Here is a 24,124-nt window from a genome sequence, read left to right as displayed (position 1 = left end):
ATTATGGCTTTGGCCATTATCTTTATACCTGTTCCTAAGGAATTCCTTGTTTTGTATGTGGAATGAGAGTGTTCTAAGTTCTGAGAATTTAACAGACATATTGGTGTTTTGTACCATTCTAATCTCTCCTTCCCTTCCTTTCTTTTCTTGGTGCTAGAAATCAAACCCAAGGCCTTGCACATGTTAGGCAAGTGCTCTACTAATAAACTACATGCCCTGCCCCTATTCTAATTTTGGTGAGATGTCTTAGTACATTTTTAGTGCGTACAATTTGGGTTCTAGCTATTTTAACACACTTATTTTCAAGCCATCTAAGGCCTAAATAGCTGTAATTAAAGACTGTGTCCTTGGAGAGAAAGTTATATTCAGTCTTTTTCTATATTTCCACTAGTTTATACATATTCTGAATAGTGTTAGATTCTTCCTGACTCCACTGGGATTATTTTAATAATTATAGTAGTCACAATAATTTCTCAAGTATATTATCACCAATGCAAGTTGTTAATAATGAGATACTAGTAGCTTCCACTGATTCAAAAATAATAATGACCAAAAAAAATATAGCATCTCATAGCTCCCCCTCATTTTGACACCTATTGAACATCTGGGTAGATAGTCAGAAATACTCATCAATAGAGTTATCTGCTTGTGAAATTATTTAGGCAAATGATTTGTGTTCCTGCTTTAGGGAACTTTCAGTTTAATGAAAGGGTAAAGACAGAAACATATTTGAAAGATGTGATCTATAGGCTGAAAAATAAAAATAAACATACTACTTTTACTAATTATATTATTCACATTTACAGTGTATCATAATGATTCACTTGATCAGCAATTAAGCACATCCATCAAAATAACCACAAGAAAAATTTTAAAAGGTTTCTGTATATGTATTAAGAATGAGATCATCTGCAAATATGGAGTTTTACATGTATAGAGAAACAATAGTTAAAAACACATAATCATTAGTGTTTCTAGGAGATATTTGTATATCCATGATCATAGCAACATGATTTCAAATAGCTAAAAGATGGAAGCAACCTAGATAATCATTAACAGATGAATGGACAAAAAGTGGCATAATACATTCAATAGAATATTATTTAGCCTTGAAAAGTAAGGAAATTCTGGTATTATGTTAAATGAAATAAGCCAGTCATGATGGGGGAAAAAAAAGCAAATACTCCCAGTCTGGGAGGCTGAGGCAGGAGAATCAAAACTTCAAGCCCATCCTGGACAGCTTAGTAGCTTAGCAAGACCTGTCTCTTAAAAGAAATAGAAGTAGAATAAAGGGCTTGGGATATGTGCAAAGGCCCTGGGTTTGCTTTTCACACACACACACACACACACACACACACACACACAAACACACACAAACATGCCCAAGTACTATAATTGTTCCACTTATATGAAGTATCTAGACTAGTGAGACTCATGAAAACAGAGTAAAATGGTAGATTTCAGAGGCTAGGAAGAGGAAAAATGAAGAATTGTTAATAGGTAGAAACCTATTTTTGCAAGCTGAAAGGAGCTCTGAAGATTGGACACTAAATAATACTTAACACTGCACACTTCCCGTCATCCCCTCCTCCATCTCCAAAAGGTCTGTCTCCCTGATTCCTGCTGTCTGAAATGGTAAATTTTATGTACATTTCATCACAATAAAAAACTGAAAAATAATTTATCATCTTAACCATGTTTAAATGTACAATTTATTAGTATTAAATACATAATGTGCAGCCAGCACCCCCATCCATTTCCATAACTCTTCTGGTAAAACTGAAAAGCTATGCCCATTAAACACTAACTCCCCATTTCCTACTCCTTGCCTAGCAACCACCATTTCACTTGTGTCTTTTTCATTTTGACCACCTTCTAAGTACCTCATATGAATGGAATCATGTAGTATCTTCCTGTCTGTGACTGGTGCATGCCACTTACTGTAGTGTCCTCATAGTTCATCCATATTGTAGTATGTCTCAGAATTTCCTTCCTTGCATTTTGTCCATCCATTCTGTTCATGGGTAATTGGGTAGCTTCCGTATTTTACTTACTGTGAATAACGTCATGATGAACATGGATGTACAAATATCTCTTCATGATTCTCCTTTCAATCTTTTGGGTATATTTCATGTTACATGTATTCTATGTAGTTTAAAAACCACCTAATCAATTAGGTATGGTGATGACTAGTAAACAACGTGGTGACAAGTCTGAAAAACATGTCATGTGAAAGAAACGATTGCTTCTTCTGAAAAATAGTCAACACAGAAGTCATTTTCTCTGTCTTCCAACATTTTATGAACAAATATATGAAAGAGGAATTTATTTAGAATATGGATGTAAATTAAACAGGTTTCAATTACCCATACACCAATGAAGAAGTTTTTAAGAAGATAGCTTACTTTCTATCTGAAGAATTGTATGGGAAATGCCTTCTGGTAGTCTCTGGAACATTTGTTTGGAGCCGTAGGTCTGGAATGAGTCCAATTTGGAAAATATTGATCACAATCTTAATAACTAGATTAAAAATCTGTTATTCCAAGTTTATTTCCACTTTAACGGTTTGAGATTTTTAAAAAATATGGAGCCATTGAAAAGAATCTAAGCAGAAGAATGATGTGGCTTGATTTGTATTTGAAATATCACTATGTTGACAGTATAAAATCAAAATTGGAATACTGGAAGCAAAGAGACTGGTTTGGAGGCGTAGCCAAAAAATGATTAAAAACTAAGAATTGATGATGAATAGAGGAAAAGTTTAGCTTTAAGCAATTCTGTTGAGAAGTAGAATTTAGAACACATAATGATGGGTTTGATATAAGAAGAGAGGCGTCTGAGTTAATTCTTAACTTTATTACTTTGGGGATTGAGTAAATAGTGTTGACCTTGGCAGAGGTGGAGCATGTAGGAGGAGTTGCAGGTTTAAAGGGAAAGATCTTTTGTGTTTAGTTTCGGAACTGAAAAACTAACTGGTAACCCAGACTCACCTCAGATTAAGTAATAACATTAGCAAGCAGTTGCAAAGTTAGATTTAGAACTTAGGAGCAAGATCTAAGCTTCAGAAATAACTTTGGGAGACAAGGATATAAATATGACAAAGCTATGAAAGTCCATGGGCCAAAGGAGTCGACTAGAGACTGTAAGAAAGCAATGAAATAGATATAAGAGGAACCTGGGTAAGTCTTTATAATTTCTTACCGATGAAAATATGTAATTACAATAACAATGCAGACTTAAATGTAAAAAAGAGCACCAAAAACACTTGGGTTTTAAAAATTTATTTTCTTTGGCAAATTTCAAATGCACCTGAGAATGATTTTTAATAAAATTATGATAGAGGCTATGCTAAAGTTCTGAAATATTTCTATAAGAATATTTTGGATCATTGCCTGATTAATGGTTTAGTTTTCATTTGGTCTGGATACCCTTTTTTTCACTTATGTTTTTGTTTTACTTTGTTCTTCATGAATTGACTTGTTGACCTTGAATCTGACCAGTACAAATTTATTATATGGCTCAATAAAAAAACCACAACTCAATAAAAATCATACTTCTTTAACTATAAGAGCTTATACCCACCTTATGTTCTTTATTTACCTAAGGAAATGCAACTTCACCACAAGTACAAAGACCATCTTTCATGGACTACTTTGATAAGCAGGACTTCAAGAATAAGAGTCATGAAAACTGTAATCAGAATGTGCATGAGCCCTTCCCTATGTCCAAAAATGTTTTTCCTGATAACTGGAAAGTTCCTCAAGATGGAGACTTTGACTTTGTAAGTACATTTTAATTCTTGTATTTATATTTTCTCCTTCTGTATTTTATCATTACTTTGAGATGCTTAGTTCATAAATATGAACTGTGTGTGTATAAAAATTTATACTCTATGTTAACATTCAATATATAGCCATATATTTGCATTAGTGAAAATATACTTTGCTTGCAGGAATGTACCTATAGAGAAATAAAAATATGAATAATTGCCTATGATTAAATAAATCATAATTTGTATTTAAAGATTTAGGACTCCTTAAAACTACAATGACAACTATTTCAAAAGAAATTCTTAATAATGCAAATATAAGATACTTTTGGCAGTAAACTTGGCTACCAAAATAACTGATGCAAAGATGTTTATGACATAAACAGTGAGAAATTTGCTTCAACTTTGAAAGTTAACTGAATTAGTTTCTACTTGTGTTATTTCTACTTGGTATGTCAGAAAGAATAATCCTAGACAACTTATGAACTTAAGTGTAAAATTCTGCCTTATTGCCTGTTTTATTTTCTCGTGATGTTTTTCTGCCCTGCTCATTATTATTTCCTTTAAAGAATGCAGAGAGTACAGATAATGTCTTAAAGCAATTATATCCAGAACTTGAAAGAATAAGTTCCTAAGCTTAACCATTAATGAAGTAAAATTTCTATGGTGTAAATTTTGCTTTATAATAAAGTTTTAAACAATAATTTGATACTTTTGTATAGCATTCTGAAAGATTTTTCTAAGTAAAATTATAATTTATTCATAAATGCATTTTTAATAACTAATATTTTAGATATGTATATCTTTACAAATTTTAATATTAAGCCATGTTACTTAAACACCATGATGCTCAGTGCTTTGTATTTTATATTTAAGTGCTTTTCTCGTAAATTTTTTCTTCTCCTAAAGTTTATGGTAATCAGATAATACAAATTTTTTTAAATCCACCCTCTATAAATTTAGTAGTAATTGTTGGGAAATATTTACAAATTAGCCTGAAAACATTAACTGTAAAATCTGTTTACTATCTTTCAATGACAAAGTAAGAAATTATAAAAACAAAATCCCTGTTTCTTTAGTTTTAATAAGATATCGTTGTAAGCTGTCTACTTTTTAAAAATTATAAATTATTTAGGATGCTGACATTCAAACTTTAAATCATTCATGACTGTGATGAATAATGTAGAATATTTAGCATCAAAGAACTCTATCTTGTCTTAGTTGGAATAACTCTTAATGGCCTCTGGGACATAGTTTGAAATAAGTGAGCTACAAGTAATGAATAAATTATCATAGTTAAGAAATACTAAATAAAATTATTTAATACTGATCAGGTAATCTTTGCTACTATCCCCAAACTTAATGACTTAAAAAAAAACTTTGATTTGCTTACTATTTTGTACAGTAATAGTTTGTTCAGGTTCAGCTAAGAGGGTCTTCTGCTGGTCTCACCTGGGGATTTTCAAGTGACTGCAGTCACCTGGACAGCTTGCCTAAAGCAGCTGAATGGTCTTTCTAAAATTACTGCTCATGTTTCTGACAGCTGTGCTGAATGTTGGCTAGGCTGTGTGGTCTCATGAGGCAACCCTAGGGTTTCTGTGTGGTGGTAGCAGCCTTCGAAGGGTATGAGCAGAAGTTGAAGTTCCTTGACCTCAGTTTAGAATGCACACACACACTGTTCATTTACAAAAGCATCAGATAGAATGAAATACTTAGGAATATTCTTAACTAAGAAGGTGAAAGATTTGTACACTGATTGCAAAGTATTGCTGAAAGAAATTAAAGAAGTTATTAATACATGGAAAGACATCTGTTGATGAATTGGAATACTTAACATTGTTGAGATATTAATCCTGCCCAAAATATTCTACAGTTTCATTGTAATCTCTATCAGAATCCTAACAACACTGTGCAAAAGTACTACACTACTGGGCATGTCTGGGTGGGTCATGTCAGTATGACCTTGGGAACAGTATCTGGCCCCTGGCCCCTTCCTCTTAGCCTCTCTCCCTCTGTTTGGCTTTCCCTATGACATGAGGTGAGCAGCTATCCTCTTCTGTGCCCTTGCATCCTGATGTTTCTGCCTTGGAGCCAGCTGACCATGGACTGAAATCTCTGAAACTTTGAGCCAAGATGAGCCCTTTCCCCTTTAAGTTGTATGTGGCAAGTATTTTGTCCTAGCAAGAGAAAGCCAACCAATACAGAGAGGAGACTGGGTTTGTGGAGCTGGCTTGTAATAGAAAACAATGAGAATACATGTAGGAAACATTAGAAAAGATTGTTCAAACTGTGCATAGTGGGGCCGGGGATTTAGCTCAGTGGTCCCACCGCCTGCCTTGCAAGTGCGAGGTCCTGAGTTTGATCCCCAGTATGAAACAAAACAAAACAAACTGTGCATAGTGGCCCAGACCTGTAATCCCAGCACTCTGAGGGATTAAGGCAGGAAAATTGCAAGTTCGAACCCAGCCTGGGCAATTTAGTGAGACCTTGTCTCAGAATTAAAATTATTTAAAAGGGCTGGGGATGCAGCTCAGTGCAATGCCTTAAGTTCAATCCCCAGTACTGGGGAAAAAAATTATTCAACAGAAATAGTTGACTTAGTAGATTGAAGAGTACTATTCTGGTTAAAGTGAGGAACTAAGTGATTAAAGGTTAAAAAAAAAAAGACAAAATGCCCTCACAGTAGGAAAGAGACTTTAAGGGATCACACAACTTGATCTAGTTTTTACAGAGTATTTTATTTTCTGGGTTATACAGGGCAGAAGCCTTGATTAGGGAGTTGAGGAGCAACTAGAATAGTTCTTCCTTCCCTAGCATTTATAACTTCTGTCAACTGGACTTACTCAGCCCTCTTCATCACTTTGAGGAAATGGAAAATGTCTGTAATAGCCACTAGGGGAATGTAAATGTAAATAAATAAGAGACGAATAGGAGATGAGAAAAGAATTGCCGAGAGTGAGTGTGGCAAAAGACAAGGAAAGTACATAAGAAGGACAAAAAGCCAGGTGTGGTGGTACAGGAGGATTTCAAATTTGAACCCAGGCTGGGCAACTTAGCAAATTGTGGGGACTCTGTCTGTAAATAAAAATTTTTAAAGGGCTGGGGATATATCTTAGTGCAGAGGTCTTGGGTTCATTCCCCAGTACCATAAAAAAGTTGGGGTGGGCAAAAAAGAGAGTAATTAGAGAAGTATAGGTGGGCACAATGTAAGTGATTTGTTGTAATACTTTGCTGAAGAAGTAGAGAAATGGACTAAACAATGGTAGATTTCCATTTAAGACACCAGGTATTAATGATAAGGAAAATCTCATCCATTCTCCCTTCCTCTAGACATAGAATGTTAAAAAAAATACGACACATCAAAGTGTAAGGTATGCTAAAATTTTATGTTTGTCTCCTCTTTACTTTTGAAAAGAGAATTGGGTTTTGTGTGATTCCTATATCTAACGGAAGTTGCTTAAAACAGGCTGAAGTTAATTTGACTGTATGTTCAGGATAAGCATGTTTATCCTTTGCTTTGAGGAGAATTGGTTTCAAGAAAGGGAAAACAAGAGAGAACACTTCATTGTCTTTTGTAGTATTCAGAGCAGATTCCTGAAGGACAAAGCTTATTCAGAGATGTGCAGACTAGGAAGCATTCTTTACCTTAAAGCCAGTATGCAATACAATTTATAAATGTATTTCCTTTTAAATCTTTAGCATTTGTCTTTTGGGTTTTCTGTGAATCATTATTTCATGTTATGTTCCTGGATATAATGTGATTGTAGATTTTATGATGTCACCAATTTGGAGGTTATAATACTGTATAAGGATAGGATATAAAATATATTTGGGCTAATTAACCTAAGTACTTTAACTGCACTAAAAACTAGTTCTGTTTAGAATGGGCCTATGCAGATTTTTAAAACAAATGTAAAAGGCAAATCTGTTTATTATAGCACTAGTCTAATGTTTCATTTTTTTGTTAGACTTATTTCCAAACAGCTTTAGCATCCAGATTGTGTAGTATTAAATAGAGCACATGTAGATCTTGTTTTGTAAAAAATCACAGTATCATATTTAAATAGATACATTTTGAGTAATGTAAAGATTTTGGAATAGGAACAAAAACTTTAAACCCCATCTGTTAATCCACTGTATTAGATCCAATTTTTTTAAAAAAGGAAATTGGATTGACAATCATTATTAGTATAGGAGAAACTAGGTAAATCAACTGTTTCTGGTTTTGATCCAAACTGAATTATAAATTAGCATTTCTTAATTATTGTGATTCTTAAATATTTATTCAGTTCACATTGATTTTTGAGATAAGGGATATAAAAATCCTCTAGAGCAGCAGTGGAGCAAATGTCTCAATAATTGTTGCAAAGGAAAAACAAATCTCAGAATAAACTTGTCAAGGCCTCTGCTAGGTTTTCTGCAGCCCTGCCTCTGATTTCTGGATTGGCAAGTCAGTATGGTTATTAAGATATTGACAAGAAAAACAGTCATTTCTGCAAAAGGCAGAAAACAGTAAACCCAAACAAAGTACCAGCCCTGCTGCCGAAGCCATCATGGGCCCTTCTAAGCATCTTCTTTTGTTCTGGAGAAACACTTCCTTCTCAGGGTCTTTTCAGCTTTCCCTATTGCCAGCAGTTGTGAAGGGAAAAAGAAACTGGAGACAATGGTGCATTATAGGAGCCCATGAAAATGTATCAGCAGGGTCAGCGCTTTAGGAATCCATGAGGAGAACACCTAAGTCAGCACTCTTCGCCGGTGTTTTACTCACTAGCAGTTTGCTATCATCTGCTTGATCAGTTTAAATACAGAGGATGTCTTTGCTTTTTGAAGAGATGTTGGCTAAAAATTTCCCTTGTAGTGTACTTCTTAGTCAAAGAACTGCTTGTTCTCTTCAATTCTTAATTCTTTGGACTGAGGAAACCACTTCAGTTGAGCGAAGTATTTAAGCATATTGTCATTGATTAGCTTTGCATTAATCAAATGATTATTGTCAAGTATTTCCAGATGTTTGCAAGAATATTAACAAAGTATGAAAAGATAGAGATTTTTCAGATTTATTTCTTCTAGGCTAAAGAAGAAATAAACACACAAAATCTCAAATGTTCCAATGGATAGCCCTGGATAAGTTTATGATTACAGGTGTATATGTGGCATGAACTCAAGTGTATGTGGCACATTGTGCTTTCACGACTCACTCATTCCTTGTAGAGCCAACAGGAAATTAAAATTAATGAGAAGCCTGCACTTTGAAATACTTGCAGAATTGTTGATTATTTCAGTCCTTTGCCAGCTCACGAAATTGTGCTGGCAAACATATCCAACAGATGGTGTGTTGTGTGTACAGTTATGTCATGTGATTTGTCTAGGCCTCTATAAAATTTTTGTAAGGTTTTGACTATCAGGCTACTGAAACATTTAAGACAGTCATAGCCTTTGCTTGGAAAGTGGCCTGCTTCAAAAATAAGCACTTAAATACAAGTAGAAAATAATGTTAATAGTCATTAGGCAACTAAATTGGATTTAATTGATTCTATAGTAGTTAAAGCTAAAAATTATAGTTCTCCAATCTGTTCTACTTTTTTTTCAGTATAATTTAATCATTTAGCCATCTGAGGTAGAATGACTGTTTTGCTTTCTTACTTTTAAATATGCTGTTTAAGACTTTCATAGTCCCTAAAATTTTTATTTGATGGTTGTGTCTAGGCAGAGTCTACTGAAACACTAAGCTAATTCTACTTATTTAGGTAATTAATCCCTTAAGTTAAAACTCATTATATCATCATTTCCTTTACAGATTAAAGCGAGCAGGCCTGCACTTATTGGATTAATTAAGATAGAAAGCACAGGTGCAGTATGTGGTTTCTTGTCACCATGTTGGAATTTATTATGATGTTTAAAGCACATGGCAAGAAGAAAAATGTCTTAACCCCAAAGAGTTCTAGAAAGCACAAATTTTTCTCATAATAATTTTTTCTAATTTTAAAAATGTAATTTATTTAGAAGACTGAAGAATTGGCTACTTTACACTTTAAAACAGATACTATACTCTAACCATATGTTCTGGCTAATGTTGATGTGTGGAGAAAGTTATTTTGACTATGAGGGCTTTCTGTTCATAACTTCATTTTGGATATTTAGCCAGTAAACATTAGGAATGATTAAGGGTGATTATCTCAAAAGAGATGTTAACCAATAGTGGAATTTAGGATCAAAGAACAGACAGTCTAATTTATCATCTTTTAAGACTGCTGCCCCACAATATTTACTTCTTGAGATAAACCATTAGATTTCAAATAAGTTGTTAGAAAATAACTAGTGATACATATATGCGGTTATGTTTTGATAATGGAACAATTGTTTCTTACTTGAATTGTCACAAATGAAATTTCTTGTAAGTCTAAAATGACTTTTATATTTTCATAATTAAGTCACGGTTTCAGAAAATACATAGTTCAGTATCAGAAACCTTTCCATAACTGATTTTCATCATACTTCCTAATGTACAATTTTCAGATTGAAATAGATGGTTCTTTTGGAGTCTATTAGATTTGTTGGCCTGGTTGAACTAATATGAATACCTTTTTCTTGTGCTCTGACATTAGGATAGCAACAATTTCCATGGCACCTCTCTCTTACTAAAATAGAAAGCACTCATTAGATTGGGTTCTTTATGATGGAAGATTTTCTAGTAAATAACAGCTTTTTTAAAAAATCCAAAATATATTATCTTGATTCAAAACTAAAGTCATCTTGTTTCATAACTTTGTCCATCAAGAGTAGACATGTTTTCTTTCTAAACTTATATACAGAGTTTAAGATAAATGAAGAGTGTCAAATTAATTTGTATAGTGTAGCAAATAAATGTATTTAGGAAAAATGGTATCTTTCATTTTTATTTCATGGTTCTTAACCTTTTTTGCTTTATGAATTAAGTGATGTTGCAGGTTAAAATTTTATGTGTAGTACACACGTGGGTTCAAGTATCGAATGTAATTCCACAGGCCTTCAATTTAGTATTTTATTCTCTTTTTTAGTATGAGAATGCAAATAAAGCTACAAAATAGTTCAGGCCACAGGTACAGTACTTGTATACTAAAAGCTAATAACCTGCCATATTCTTGTACTAATGAAATTAATTATCTAGTTCTGGATTATCTTTGCTAATGGAGGAGAGACCTAAAATGGTAATTTTTATATTCTCATGATTATATTCTTTGATGAAAAGAAATTTACTGTCTGACTCACTGTAATTTTAGTGATGGCACAGAATTCTTGATATTGCTCTTTTCTCACTTTTAAATATTTAATCATTCTTGTTCTAATGGTGAACACTGAAAGACTTTCCCTTAGCCTGTCGATACAAAATACAACAAAATTACAATACAGATGAGTTCTTCCTTGTTTTGCAGAAATCAGTGAATTGCAGCTAAAGTTTGCAAACAAATCCTGTAATTCCGTTTGCCTTTATTGTAGAATTATAAGTACAGTCTTGCAGAAAAAAAATATTCTTTAAATAACTGAGTTAAGGAAATTAAGATATCTTTCCTTAACTAATCATTTCACAGCACCTCATTGGATATACTAGATATTCACCTTTAAAGCCATTTTAAAATGAATTTTCCAGAACTTAGTCTGTGAGCATCTTTCTGTATTTTACATCAGTAATTCTCACCTGTAAGAATTTCTTCCCTGATGATAATCACTTATTTTTTTTTTAACCTCTTGACTCCATTTTTAAACTAAAATTCTATCTGGGCTATTGTGAAACATTTTCCTATGATTCATGATAGGAAACTGCTGGACAAAATAATACTGGATATGATACAGGAGTGCCCTAGGTGCTAGACTCAGGCTTCTAGTGTGTATTTAGCATAGCCTTAGTCATTTGGGCAGTGGATAGCTAGTAATTATTCTCAAAGGAATAACTCTTATTAAATTTGTTTTTAGAATTGGAAACACCAGAGTCTCAGGAGAACTAGATTAAAGACCTGTTGAAATGTTCAAAATGGATTAAGACAAAGATAGTGGAATTAAAGAAAGGCCAAATTGAAAAAAGCATCTGGATTGGATCATTTAGAATAATCCATATCTGATAAACTGTTGTGTATAGGGAAGTAGGGTAAAGGGAAAGTTTTCTGATCTAGGGAATTAGATTGATAATGTTGCCCTTGTTTGAAATAAAGAATAGTAAAAGAAAAGAACACAGTTCTTAGAATGGGTCCTGTTGTGGATGTACTAAGTTTGCAATGTCTGGAGGACATACAAATCCACTACACCGTTGAAAATAAGGATGGGGCTGGGGATTTAGCTCAGTGGTTCCATCGCCTGCATCACAAGCACAAGGTCCTGAATTCAATCCCCCATACCAAAAAAAGAAAAGAAAAGAAAATATAGGATGGGAACTATGAACTGGGGAGGATTTGGCATAGAAAGAGTACTTGAAGTCCACCAAGGTGATGGTCACCAACGCAGATTCTGAGGAATCCTAGATTGAAGGTGAACAGAGCAAAGTCAATGAGCAGAGAAGATTGGCTTTATCTAGCCATGGATACATATTCAACAGGCAAGCTTAGGTTAACTGCAGCCAGATCACAGCATCATAGGAGGTCCTACCACCAGTGAGATGGTACTCTTTCTTATTTGTAGGGGGTATATCAACCTGTGCTTGAACTTTTTTACATAGTTTCAACTATCAAGTTTTTTGTTAGTAGTTCTTTGAAGATTTATCCTTGTACTAGGGGGGTATGAATAAGAAGCAAATAAACTAAAGCATTTTTAAACAGTTCTAAGCAATTACAACTCATAGGGTATATAGCAGACATGGCTTTTTTTAAAACCTATTTTCAAGCATGCTGTCTTTAATCTTCCTTTTCTATCCTTAGCTATGACTTTGAACAAGTATTACAACTTTATAGTCATTTTGGCTCAGTAAATTCTGACTAGTTAAAAAAAGTGGTGGTCTTTTCCCACCCTTCATCTCAGGGCAAGCATCCTAAGTTGCCTAAGATGGTTGGCATACTTTGTTTTCTTCTGGTTTAGCTCTTGCAGAGGTAGGGTGAGGGATGCAGATGGAAAGACAGCTGAAGAGGCAGAGGTCATCATCTGAACCTATTTATCTCAAGATAATAGGGCTTACTCTGGAACTGCTGCATAATGTCCCTGACAGTGTCATGATTTTCATATGTATTTTTCTCAGGGTGATAGTTTTATCCTGGTTTACTTTATCACTTGTACTTTAACCCTCGTATAGAAATAGGCAGCTCTATCTCATTTCTGTTCCATTACTTCAAACCCCTGCCCCTCTCTACATGGGGAATTGATGCTTTTGGCCAGAAGGCCTTGCTTCTTCCATGATCACTGTGTTCCCTCACATGAGCCACAAGAATCCATGATATTTTATTTCTAAGGCCTCATGGAGTAAGTAGGTAGGTGAGAGAAACATGAGAGGTGCTTCCCTCTCTTCTCCTAAGGTATGCTATTTCTCTCACCCTATTGAACCTGCTATTGCAGGCTGTTCCACCAAGCCTCCCATCTTCAAAAATCTCTGGACAAGAAGTAGACAAATTTCAAAGTTAATATATTTTCCTACATTTCCAGGACATATGTCAAGTTACCTATATTCTACTCCATTGATAGCAACAGGGCAAGTTGGAGGTACCCTGTGCAATAATCAGTCCACCTTTGGTACCGGGGATCGAACTCGGGTCCTTGAGCCTGCAGGGCGGGCAGCAGAACCACTAAGTTAAATCTCCGGCCATCAGTCCAGCTTTGAAGTGAGGTGCCAGTCTCTCCATCTTTCAAGGGACCACAATGTCTATAATGGAGTATTTTAGTGCTCCCAAGCTTGGCTTCAGTGATGACTCTTTTCATGAGAGACACTGCACCCCAAGGCTCCTGATTCACCTCTACTCTCTTATGTAGGCTAAGGTAGTAACTAGGGAGTGAGTAGTGAGGTTATTTGCAATGTCTTAGTAAACTCAGAGAACACAATTTGGCTCCATCTGAATAGTGCCCCTCTCCTCAATGTAGGAAGTGGTTGTGGGTAACTTTTTACTTTATTATGATCCTTATCCTTCATTTCAGAGGCAACCAAAAGCTTCCCCTCAGCATTCTTTTTATAAGAAGAAACATCACTAACTTAAAAGTACATTAAAACATTTCATGTTTCTATCACTACAGAAATATCTTAGTTTGTTCATTCATTCTTTATCCAATAAACAGTGTGTGTGTGTGTGTGTATGCGTGTGCACTCGCACCAGACACTAGGCACTAACAGTTTAAGAAATCCACTGCGCTCAGTGGTTCCACCACCTGCCTCGCAAGGGTCCCGAGTTCGATCTCTGGTACAAAAAAAAAGAAAAGAAATTCACTGTGCTGGAGAAACATTGGTAGTGATAAACATGTGAACATTTATTTCACTGATAGGTGAACTGTCCAGATAACCACTGATCTGAAAAATCAGAATGTAGAAAAAATTAACAAGTTTAAAAATAATAGCATGAAAATGAAAAATGTTAAATTTCAACTGTAATAATTTTTAATTGAACAGCAGTGTCTGACATGCAGAATTCCTTCTTTTTGAGATTATAGAGTTTCTGGTAGCCATAGGGTACATAGGACCACACAGTTATACAAGGCAGACTGAAGTTCTTACAGATCAATTAAAGATTAGCTTTAAGTTTCTTCAAAGGAAAGAATTTAAGACAATAAGGGAGTGTTTGCTTTTATCAGCTTTTTGTTACAAATGCTTAGCTTCATATTAATAAGGTATTGAGTGCTGCCTATGTGTGACACTTGTTTCTATATTTATTTAGTTCGTTTTTTTCCTCAAAAGTTCTATAATGAATCTTATTAAAAATTATACTTCTATCTCCAAAGAAATACTGTTGATTCTAAAGGTTTAATTATGAAAATAAACATACTAAGGTACTTAGAAAAATTCAAGCCAATCAGGTGCCATCATATCTATTTATGGTTTTATTACTCTAAAAGTTTAAAAACATCACCCCTAGGAGCCTGGGATGGAGGCCCATCACATCCATCTTAAAAGCTAAAGGCTGTTTTTAAATATGACATATGAGACTTTTTTTCACTCCAATTTGTTTCATAACTAAAACATTGAAAACATTATTGTATATCAGCTTAGCAATTGGTAATAATTCAATGTATATTTTCTAAATTAAATGAATATTCCTTTAAAGCCATCTATATTTTATAATTTAGAGAAAAATCTGTCCTGTGTTAATATTTTAAACAAGCATCAAATAACAAAACCAGCTTCCAAAGGTGGGAGTAGTTTAAAATACTTGACCGGTTCTGTTCAAATTCTTTGTTTTATATTCAGATGGATAATGTATTACCAGGGGAAAATAGATAGAATTTATATATCCATACTTTCTCTGAATCTAAAAAGAAGTGGTAATAATGTAAGGAAATCATTCCTCTGTAACATAATTCTATATTGATGTACTTAGCAGTATATTTAGTTTCTTGTATTTAGCTTGGCCTCAGAGTTCCTTAAAGGAAAAATATGCTAAAATATTTAACCATGACTATGTATTTATATATATTTTTTTGAGTTTTAGAATGAAAAGAGATTTTATTTAATTTTTAATATATTTAATAAAATTAATTATAGGTATAAAATATGTAATAGCTGCTTCCTATTTTTAAGATTCAGTATTTTACATTGTATTATAAAAATTGCACAATGGGTAAATTTTGAATTATTAGAGCCTATATTTGAAGTGATTCAAATTCAATAAATATGAATAAGAAGTTTCCTCACTAGATTTTATTCATTTATTTACTAGGGACTACTTTTTGTTTTAATTAATTAATTTCTCAGAACATGAGGAATTTTAATAGGATTAACAGTAAGGTTCAAATGTTATTCATATTTAGGAGACTTAAGATTACTTTGTTTAAATATGAATTAATATTTAATGTTCTAGATTTAGATTTTTCTAAAGTAGCATATTAGCAATTAAACCTCCTTTTTAGTTTTTAGTGTTTTACTTATTCAACAAAAGTACCTTCTATGTGCCTTTTCTCCTCTTTTTAGAAAGTAACTTAGTCAAGGGAGCCACTTGCACAATTATCATTTGTTCTTCTCAGAACAAATGATATTCTGTTTTACCTATTTTATAAACTACTGAGCTTTGAAGTCTAATACAGTTAGCTGATTTTTCATCCAAATTGGAGGCTCACAAAATTGAAGTAAACTCATTTTTCCCACCCCTACTACTAATTACTTTATTCATTTTAACAAAGAATTAATTACCTGTAAGAAGAATTCTAAACGTGGTATATTTGCCTTCAGTGTGTTTGGTGTTTTCTCGTTCATTCAGATTTGAATTCTAGCTGTAAAAAATGAATTTTAATACTTCTATAAATTATTAGTAGTTCAAAAGGATACTGGTTCATATTCATTGAGAGCAGCTATGAATACTTATCTTGTAACTAGGATTTATTTACAGTTTTTAGTCTTCTGATGTTACAGGGGCTAAAAAAAAGGAAAGTCTGTGGGTGGGGGTAAGGAGAGTGGAGCTGTTTGGAAGTAAAAATATTGTAACTATTTACAAAACAAAGAAATTGGAAGAAAAATAGAATACATAACTGTCTTCTGACATAGACAAAAACAGCACTTGCATTTTTTGTAGTATGCCTCTGGATTAGGTATTAAATTGAATTTGACTGTTAAATAATACTTAATAGCACCTTAAGAAAATGGCATCTATTATCCCTAGTAATCCTTTCTTTATTATAGACATTCTTTATTAGTGCATATTAGTTATCATAGATGTTCTTATGTTTTAGAATAATGAGTATCAGTTCATTCTTTTACCAGTTTCTGCTTTGATTTATACATATTTGTGAGTAACCTAGACAGTAATATTAATTAATGAAGCTTAGTCCTTTCCTTTTTAACCTCTTGTTTGAATTTGTCCTGTTATCATTTAACAAAATACCTTAATATTGAGCCTTATAAAATTTCAAAGTTAGAGAACTTGTTTTTATTAAAAATAGATATGAGTTGGCTGGGGATTTAGCTCAGTGGTTCCGGCACCTGCCTTGCAAGGTCCCGAGTTTGATCCCTGGTACCAAAAAAAAAAAAAGATATGAGTAAATATCAATGAATGTTAGCTATTTCAAGTAAAATTTTAGCAAGTAATAGAAAAATATTAGATTGTTAATTTTCAAATACATTTTATTATGTGATAAATTTTGAGTAAAAATACAATTTTGATAGAATATGGAATATTAATTTTAATATACTGATGAATCATTTAACATTAAACTTTAAATTTACTTAAAATCATGTTAAAAGACTGCTTGTCATAGTACTTCTCATTCCTTATTTGTTTATTCTACAGCATTTACTTGCTTCCTGGTCAAAGTTTAAAAGTCGTAATCTGTGATGAACTCTAGGTTTAGGTTTATGAGATAGTTTATTTTATACCCTTGTTGCTAAAAAAGCTATTAGATTATTAGTGTTCTTTCAAATCAAAATTGACAGTATATCAAAGTAATTTTTCTTAATAAAATAATTGCATTAAAATTTTTCATTAAATTTACCAGTCTGCATAATCATCACCTAATTGAAATATATAATTTTTTTCACAAGATGGCTTATATAAAACAGCCTAAGTGTTTTAATAATTTAAATCTAGACTTTTAAATGAACATACATTTTATATATACACATCTACTTGCAGTTATTATTGCATATATAAAACCATATATATGCAGTGGTCAAAAAGTTTAAAAAGAATAAAATTAATGTTGATGTACCAGCCTTAAGAGTACTGAGGAAATCAAATGCTGATCATTAAAACGATGTGTATTTATCAGAGAAAAAAAAAAAAAGTACTGAGGAAAACCTTAGAGAGCTGCCTAGGACTGAGTTGCCATTTAATCCTGTCATCTTAAATATATCTTGTCCTATTAAAAGGATAGGCATTTTGTTCCTATAATTATTTGACTTTCTGCAAATCCCTTTTCGTATGCTGAATACCTAATATGTTAGATCATTAAGCAAAATTTCTAGATTAAAAAAATCTGTAATAGATGATTGGGGAAAGGCTAGTTGCTTGATTGAACAAATTCTGGATTTTGGAAAACTTTTATTTTTCATTTTTATTTATTTATTTATTTTTACTGCTTTGGTTGACAGTTTATTAAATACACTACATTTGTATTTCATTTTGTAGTTTTTTTAAAATGTTCACACATGGACTTAGTAAAAATGTACTTTATAGAAAACTACCTGCAAAACTAAAATGAAAATAATGTGCATACCACACACATATTAGATAAACTGAGGAATTGTTAGGAATTAATTTAATTTGTACAGGTGATCATGAAATAGTAGGTGGTTTGATTTTCTTAAATCTGGTACCTGACCATAACTTCAAAAGTGTTAATGTTGAAAGACAGTGCAAAAATGTCCATTAATAAAACTGCTTAATAATGTTGAGAAACAGCACGAAACACTTTTTCTTTTACAGATACCTTTCTAAATCCATTCTCGATGCATTCTCTCTCCCTTTCAGAGAATCAATTGTGCAGACTGATGAGGTGAAAAATCTATTTCTTTTTTAAAAAAAAAACAACAACAAAGTAGAGCCTATTTACAAAACATGCAAGAGAATTACGTAAGGTGTTACTGCAGAACTAGCTTAAAGGGAATACAGCTGAGGGACAGAATATACCTTTACTTCTATAAATATAGGTCCTTTTCCCTATATTCTGAAGGAAATACATTGTTTAGGGCATGGGCAATAAAACGGCATACAATGCAAAGACAAAAACAAAGAGTTTGTAAATCCTTTATATTTCCAGCAGGTGAGACAATATACTTGAGTGCTGAGGTTACCTCTAGAGGCGAAACCAGAGCCAGCTATTAAGCAGCCAGAATGCAACAGTAATTGAATACATGACCCTTTCTCTTTTAGCATGTCCTTTGTTCTCCTCTTCTAGAAGTTGTAGACTTAGTTTCATTATCTGTCGTCTTAATGAAGCTGCATCTGCAACATTCATGTCATCTGCTGCTCCTTCACCTGTTGGATCTATATTTGAAAACTTTTTATTTTTGTAGTTCAGTTTCTCTAAGCTTTTATTTACTCAGTTTATAAAGTGTCTGAGAATACATTATTAGTGTTTACCTTGGCCTTGCCTAATTTTTTTGCATCTTAAAGAGATGAAGGCTACATAAAATATTTACTTAAAGCATTTTAGAATATGCAAACCAGTAATTTTTCTTATTTTAATTACTTTCTGTCAAATGGTAGTGATTCTTAGTCCTAAATTTTAAGAACTGAAATTTATTTTCTCATAAAAGTTCCCAATGTCTTTTTTATCAAACTGAAACACAATCGGCTACAACTATATTTTAAAATTCCTAATGACTTTATTGAGATGTAATTCACACACCCTATAATTCACTTAAAGTGTACAATTCAGTGTTGGCTTAATATATGTCCAATTGTACAACAACAACTACAGTCAGTTTTAGAATTGTTTTTTTTTGTACCAGGGATCGAACTCCGTTCCTTGATCCTGCGCAGCAGGCAGCGAAACCACTGAGCTAAATCCCCGGCCCAGTTTTAGAATATTTTTATTGTCACACCAAAAAGAACCTGTGTACCCATTGTGGTGGTTAGTCACTCCCCATTTCCACCTAACACTCTCTTTCTCCACCCCAGACCTATACAACCATTTATATTACTATGAATTTCTTAACATTTCATGTAAGTGGAATCATACATTGTGAGCCACAAGTGTTTTATTCTTTTCTAGTAGATTGGTGATTACTATAGCAAGATGACTATAATATCACTTTAATTTAGGAATTTGCCAACTATAGGTACAATAGTAGAAAGTGTTTCTTAGTGTAGCATAAATGTAACTGAAATCTGGAAGAAAATATTTTTAAGTCGACTTGTTAGTACCTTAAATACTAGAGTAGTGAAATTTATTCCCTGTACATTGGAAATCAGTTTGTGGTACATAATAGTTATGCTTCCAAGTTCATCCTACATGGTAGTCTAGATTGCCACACTGTTATTATTCCTGGGTCTGGCTGGGAGTGATTTCCTCTATATATGGTCTCTTTTAAACCTACCTTGCAGGCCTAGCTCTGGAGTGGATTGTTTGTCTAGCATGCTCAAGCCTTGAGTTTGATTCCCCAGCACCACAAAATTTAAAATTAAAAAAAAAAAACACCTTGCAACCCAATAACATCAGTTTCTTGATAGTAGGCTGTTAATAGTGACCACACAGTTTGTACTTTCTTGAGCAATTCTAATTTCATATATTCCATTTTGATGTCAAAACACATGTTGTAATATTTACTTTTTAAAATCTGATACCTAGGTACGTTGTTGGGAAGTTTGGTTTCTCTCATTTTGGCCGAGTTAAACTTAATTAATAGGTAATTGAGTGAGTTTTTTAAGTAAATAAATACTCCTTAAGAATATTTAACAATTTTATAATGGATAACTTAAATTTTTTATTATTATGCATGTTTCCCAAACTTTTTGATATATTTATTTGCTATTAGGTGATTTTATAGACTTACCAACTATTTTCTTAGGCACAAGAGTAATTCTGTAATAGTACATTAGAAGATGGATACTGAAGTATTTAGGTGTGAAGTGCCATGATGTTCTTCTGCACAGTCATATTCAGAATGGTTCAGAATGAGAAATGTGTGTCTGTTGTGGAGAGGAGAAGGGATAAGTAGGAGTAGAAAGCAAGTCAGCAAGCAGGTATGGTAAAATGTTAACAATTATTGAACCAAATCATAAGTTATATGGAGTTTTTGTATGACAGATAATCATTTGTTGATTCCACTGTATTAAGAAATGCCGCTCAGTGGACCATATATGTGTGGTTCTATTTCTAGATTCTCTGTTTTATTCAAATGATCTATATGTCTTTCCTTACACCAGCACTGCCTTGATAACCGTAGCTTTAGAAGAAGTCTTCAAATTAGGTACTAAACGTCTTCCAACACTGTTTTTGTTTTTGTTTTTAACTTTTCTAGGTCCTTTGTACTCCTACATAACTTTTAAATTTCAATATCCAATTCTTCATTTATAGCAAGTATACACAGACCTGAATTTTTTATATATACCTTGTGTTTTCTAATCCTGCTAAATTCAAGTACAAGTTATAGGGGCTTCTAGAGATTTCTTAGTATTTTCTCTGTAGATGATCATTTCATCTACATATAAAGATTTTGCTTCTGCTGTGCCAATCCTATCCTAATTGTGTCATTTTATTGCCAGACTATTTTGGTGCGGACTAGGTTTCAAAATTTAATGGACAGATAAAGAGTAAGCATATCTGCCCTTGTTCCCCACCTTAAGGAGAAAGCATTGTATCTTCTCCATTCATATCAGGCATTCTTACTGGAAGTATGGAGTACATGTCTTTAATCTGTTGAGAAGTTTCGGTCCTACTTCCAGTCTCCTGATAGCTTTTACCATGAACAGCTGTAGAATTTAGTCCAATACTTTTTCTCCAACTAGTGACAGGATCATATGGCTTTTTCCTTTCCTCTGTTAAAATGATGACTTTGGGGGGTGGATCTTCCAATGCTGAACCAACACTGCCATCCCTATAATAAAACCACTTTCTACATCCTGCCAGATCTGACTTCTAAGAGTTTGTTTTGTTAAATTTATGTCTATGTTCATACTTTTTTCTTCTATTATCTCTATCCAGTTTTAGGATTAGCACAATGTTGAATTCCTAAAATGAGGGGAGAAGTGTTCCTTCTTTTTTCTGCTTTAAATGTTTGATATAATTTATTAGTTAAAATGTTTATGAGCCTGCTGTTGTCATACAGGTAGGTTTTCAAGCTAGGAATATACTTTCTTTAATAGGTGCTATTCAAATTTTATATTTCCTCCAGAGTTAGTTTCCTTAATTTGTCTTCCAAGGTACTTCTTAGAAGTTGTCAAATTTATTTCAAAACAGATTTTTGAAATATGCTTTCTATATCCTTTTAAATTCTGTAAAATCTGTGGTAATGTCTCCTAGATCTTAATATTGTAATATTGTAATTTAAAAAATGTATAACTGATATTGTGTAACAGGAAGAAAAGGTCTAAAAGAGCAGGGGAATTGGGAGGGGTAGGGGAAGGGAAAAAAGGGAAAGGAAAAAATATGAGAGGAGGAAAAAAATGGAAGCAAGGTCTTTGCAAATAGGGAAGGAAAGGGAGGGCAAGGGAAGGGGAAAAAAAAATGAGAACCAAGAGACTCATGTAACGGTACAAGATCCCAATGATGAATGTAACTGTATTTTATATCTAAAATATACCAATAAAGTTAATGGGCAAAAAAAAAAAAAAAAAAAGAAATGCCTGTTTTTACTTCTTCCTCTGTGAAATGTCTTCATTTCTCCACTGAGTCTTTAATTTTAGGTAGTCTCTTTTTTTTTTTTTTTTTTTTTTGAGTTCTGTATATATTCTAGATAATAGTCTTCTGTCTGAGGAGTAGCTGGCAAAATTTTTTCCCATTCTGTGGGTTTCTCTTCTCTCTATTAATTGATTCTTTTGCTGTACAGAAGCTTTTTAGTCTGATATAATCCTATTTGTTGATTCTTGCTGTTATTTCTTGTGCAATTGAGGTTCTCTTTAGAAAATCCTTTCCTGTATTATGTCTTCAAATTTTTTATTTTATCTTCCAATAGGTTTAATGTTTGTGTTTTAATGTTCAGTACAAATGGTCAAAAAGTATATGAAAAAATATTCAGTCTCTCTGCCCATAAGAGAAATGCAAATTAACACAATGCTAAAATTCTGTCTTGCTCTGGAAAGAATGGCAGTGATTAAGAAATCAAACATTAACAAATGCTGATGAGGCTGTGGTAAAAAAGGAACCCTCCTCCATGGTACTGGGGAAAAAAAAAGCAAAACAGACCTGAGGATCAGTGCAACAGACTAGATGATGCAGAAACAACCCCAAACACATTCAGCCACTTTATCTTTGACAAAAGGGCCAAACACATTCACTGGAAGAAAGCTCACTTTTTTAATATGTGGTGCTGGATACACAGGTACATATTTGTAACCAATACATTATTTGGGGTTCCTGGTTTTTAACTTTATATAGAGTCTATGTTGTGTATTCTTCTATGATTTGATTCTTTGAAAGGCTTTGATAAATGACTACATTGGTAACATTTATAGCTACTTTAGGGGGTGAGCCTTAATCATTATTCAAAATTCTTCAACATTGTCATAATGACTTTTTGTATAATTTGATATGTTGATTCTAAATTGTATGTGGAAGAGCAGGGGGTCAAAGAATAACTAAAAGTGGCTAGTACCTGTCTGAAACTACTACACACTGGTGGTATATTAGAAAATAAACCAGACACAAGTCTCTGCCATCATAGAACATGTACTCTAATGGAGAAAGTAGTGAATAACCATAATAAATTAATAAGTCCTTCTGTGTGCTAAAAGATAATAAATGCTATGGGAAGAAAAAAAGACCCAGATAAAATAATGGGACCAGTGTTAGAGGGAGATGGCTTGCAGTATTAACTAGAATGGTGGGAGAGGCTTCATTAAGAAAGTGACATTTAAGTAAAAACTTGGAGGTAAAGGATTAAGTAGGGAATGACCATTGGCTATCTAGAGGAAGAACATTCCAAGTGGAAGGACCACCCATTGTAAAGGCTAATAGGGAACTTCTGTTTGGTGTGTTGGAAGATAGCAAAGTGGCACATTTATGTGTGTGAGCTGAATGAATCAGGGCCAGAGGATAAGAAAATAAGATCAGGGAAATGGCAGGATGGACAAGATAGTAGGCTTTAGAAGACATTGGGAGGATTTGGGCATTTATTGTAAAAGAAATAGGTAACCGTAGAGAACTACTGACTTTAAATTTTACTCTGGCCACCTTTGAGAGTCCATCTAGTGAAGCAGAAGTAAAAATAATCTTGGAGGCTAACAGTGCTGGAGTTAGTAAGAATTGATCAGATTCCTAACAGTTTTAAAGATACAAACCACAAAATTCCTGATTGATTGAATAAGAGAATGAAAGAAACAGAAGACTCAGGACAAGTCCAAGGTGCTTTGTTTGAAAAAACAAAAATAAAAACAAGATAGAGTTGCCTATAACTGAGTTAGGAGGGATGGTGGGTAGAGCTTTTTGTGTGGGAAAGGATCAGAAGTTCAGATTTTAAGAGTGAAATATATCTTTTAGATCTAAGTGACATACAAGTATTCAGTCATATAGATTGTTGAGAGTTGAGGAGAAAGATCTAGTCTGCAGTTTGGGGTCATCAAGTGTATATATAGTATTTAAAGCCACGAGACCGAATGGACATTCAAG

General features: G+C 33.3%; 1 protein-coding gene across 3 annotated transcripts in view; it reads left to right on the top strand.

Moving 5' to 3' along the window:
• Stk3 (serine/threonine kinase 3) overlaps nucleotides 1-24,124 on the top strand; it is a 319,544-nt gene that overhangs the window by 243,723 nt on the left and 51,697 nt on the right. For 2 of the 3 annotated variants that reach the window (XM_021262683.2, XM_004850156.4), the window contains one exon: nucleotides 3,606-3,781. In XM_021262683.2, the coding sequence (XP_021118342.1) occupies nucleotides 3,606-3,781 (176 nt within the window). Of the gene's footprint in view, nucleotides 1-3,605; nucleotides 3,782-9,563; nucleotides 9,616-24,124 lie in introns of all 3 variants that reach the window. The other variant, XM_087190670.1, reaches the window with a different exon arrangement.

The sequence above is a fragment of the Heterocephalus glaber genome, unplaced genomic scaffold, assembly GCF_053883595.1.
Source record: "Heterocephalus glaber isolate CG9 unplaced genomic scaffold, H.glaber_assembly_v1.0 deba00001555, whole genome shotgun sequence".
NCBI classification, from domain to species: Eukaryota; Metazoa; Chordata; class Mammalia; order Rodentia; family Bathyergidae; genus Heterocephalus; species Heterocephalus glaber.
This window is presented reverse-complemented; position numbering and strand designations above follow the sequence as displayed.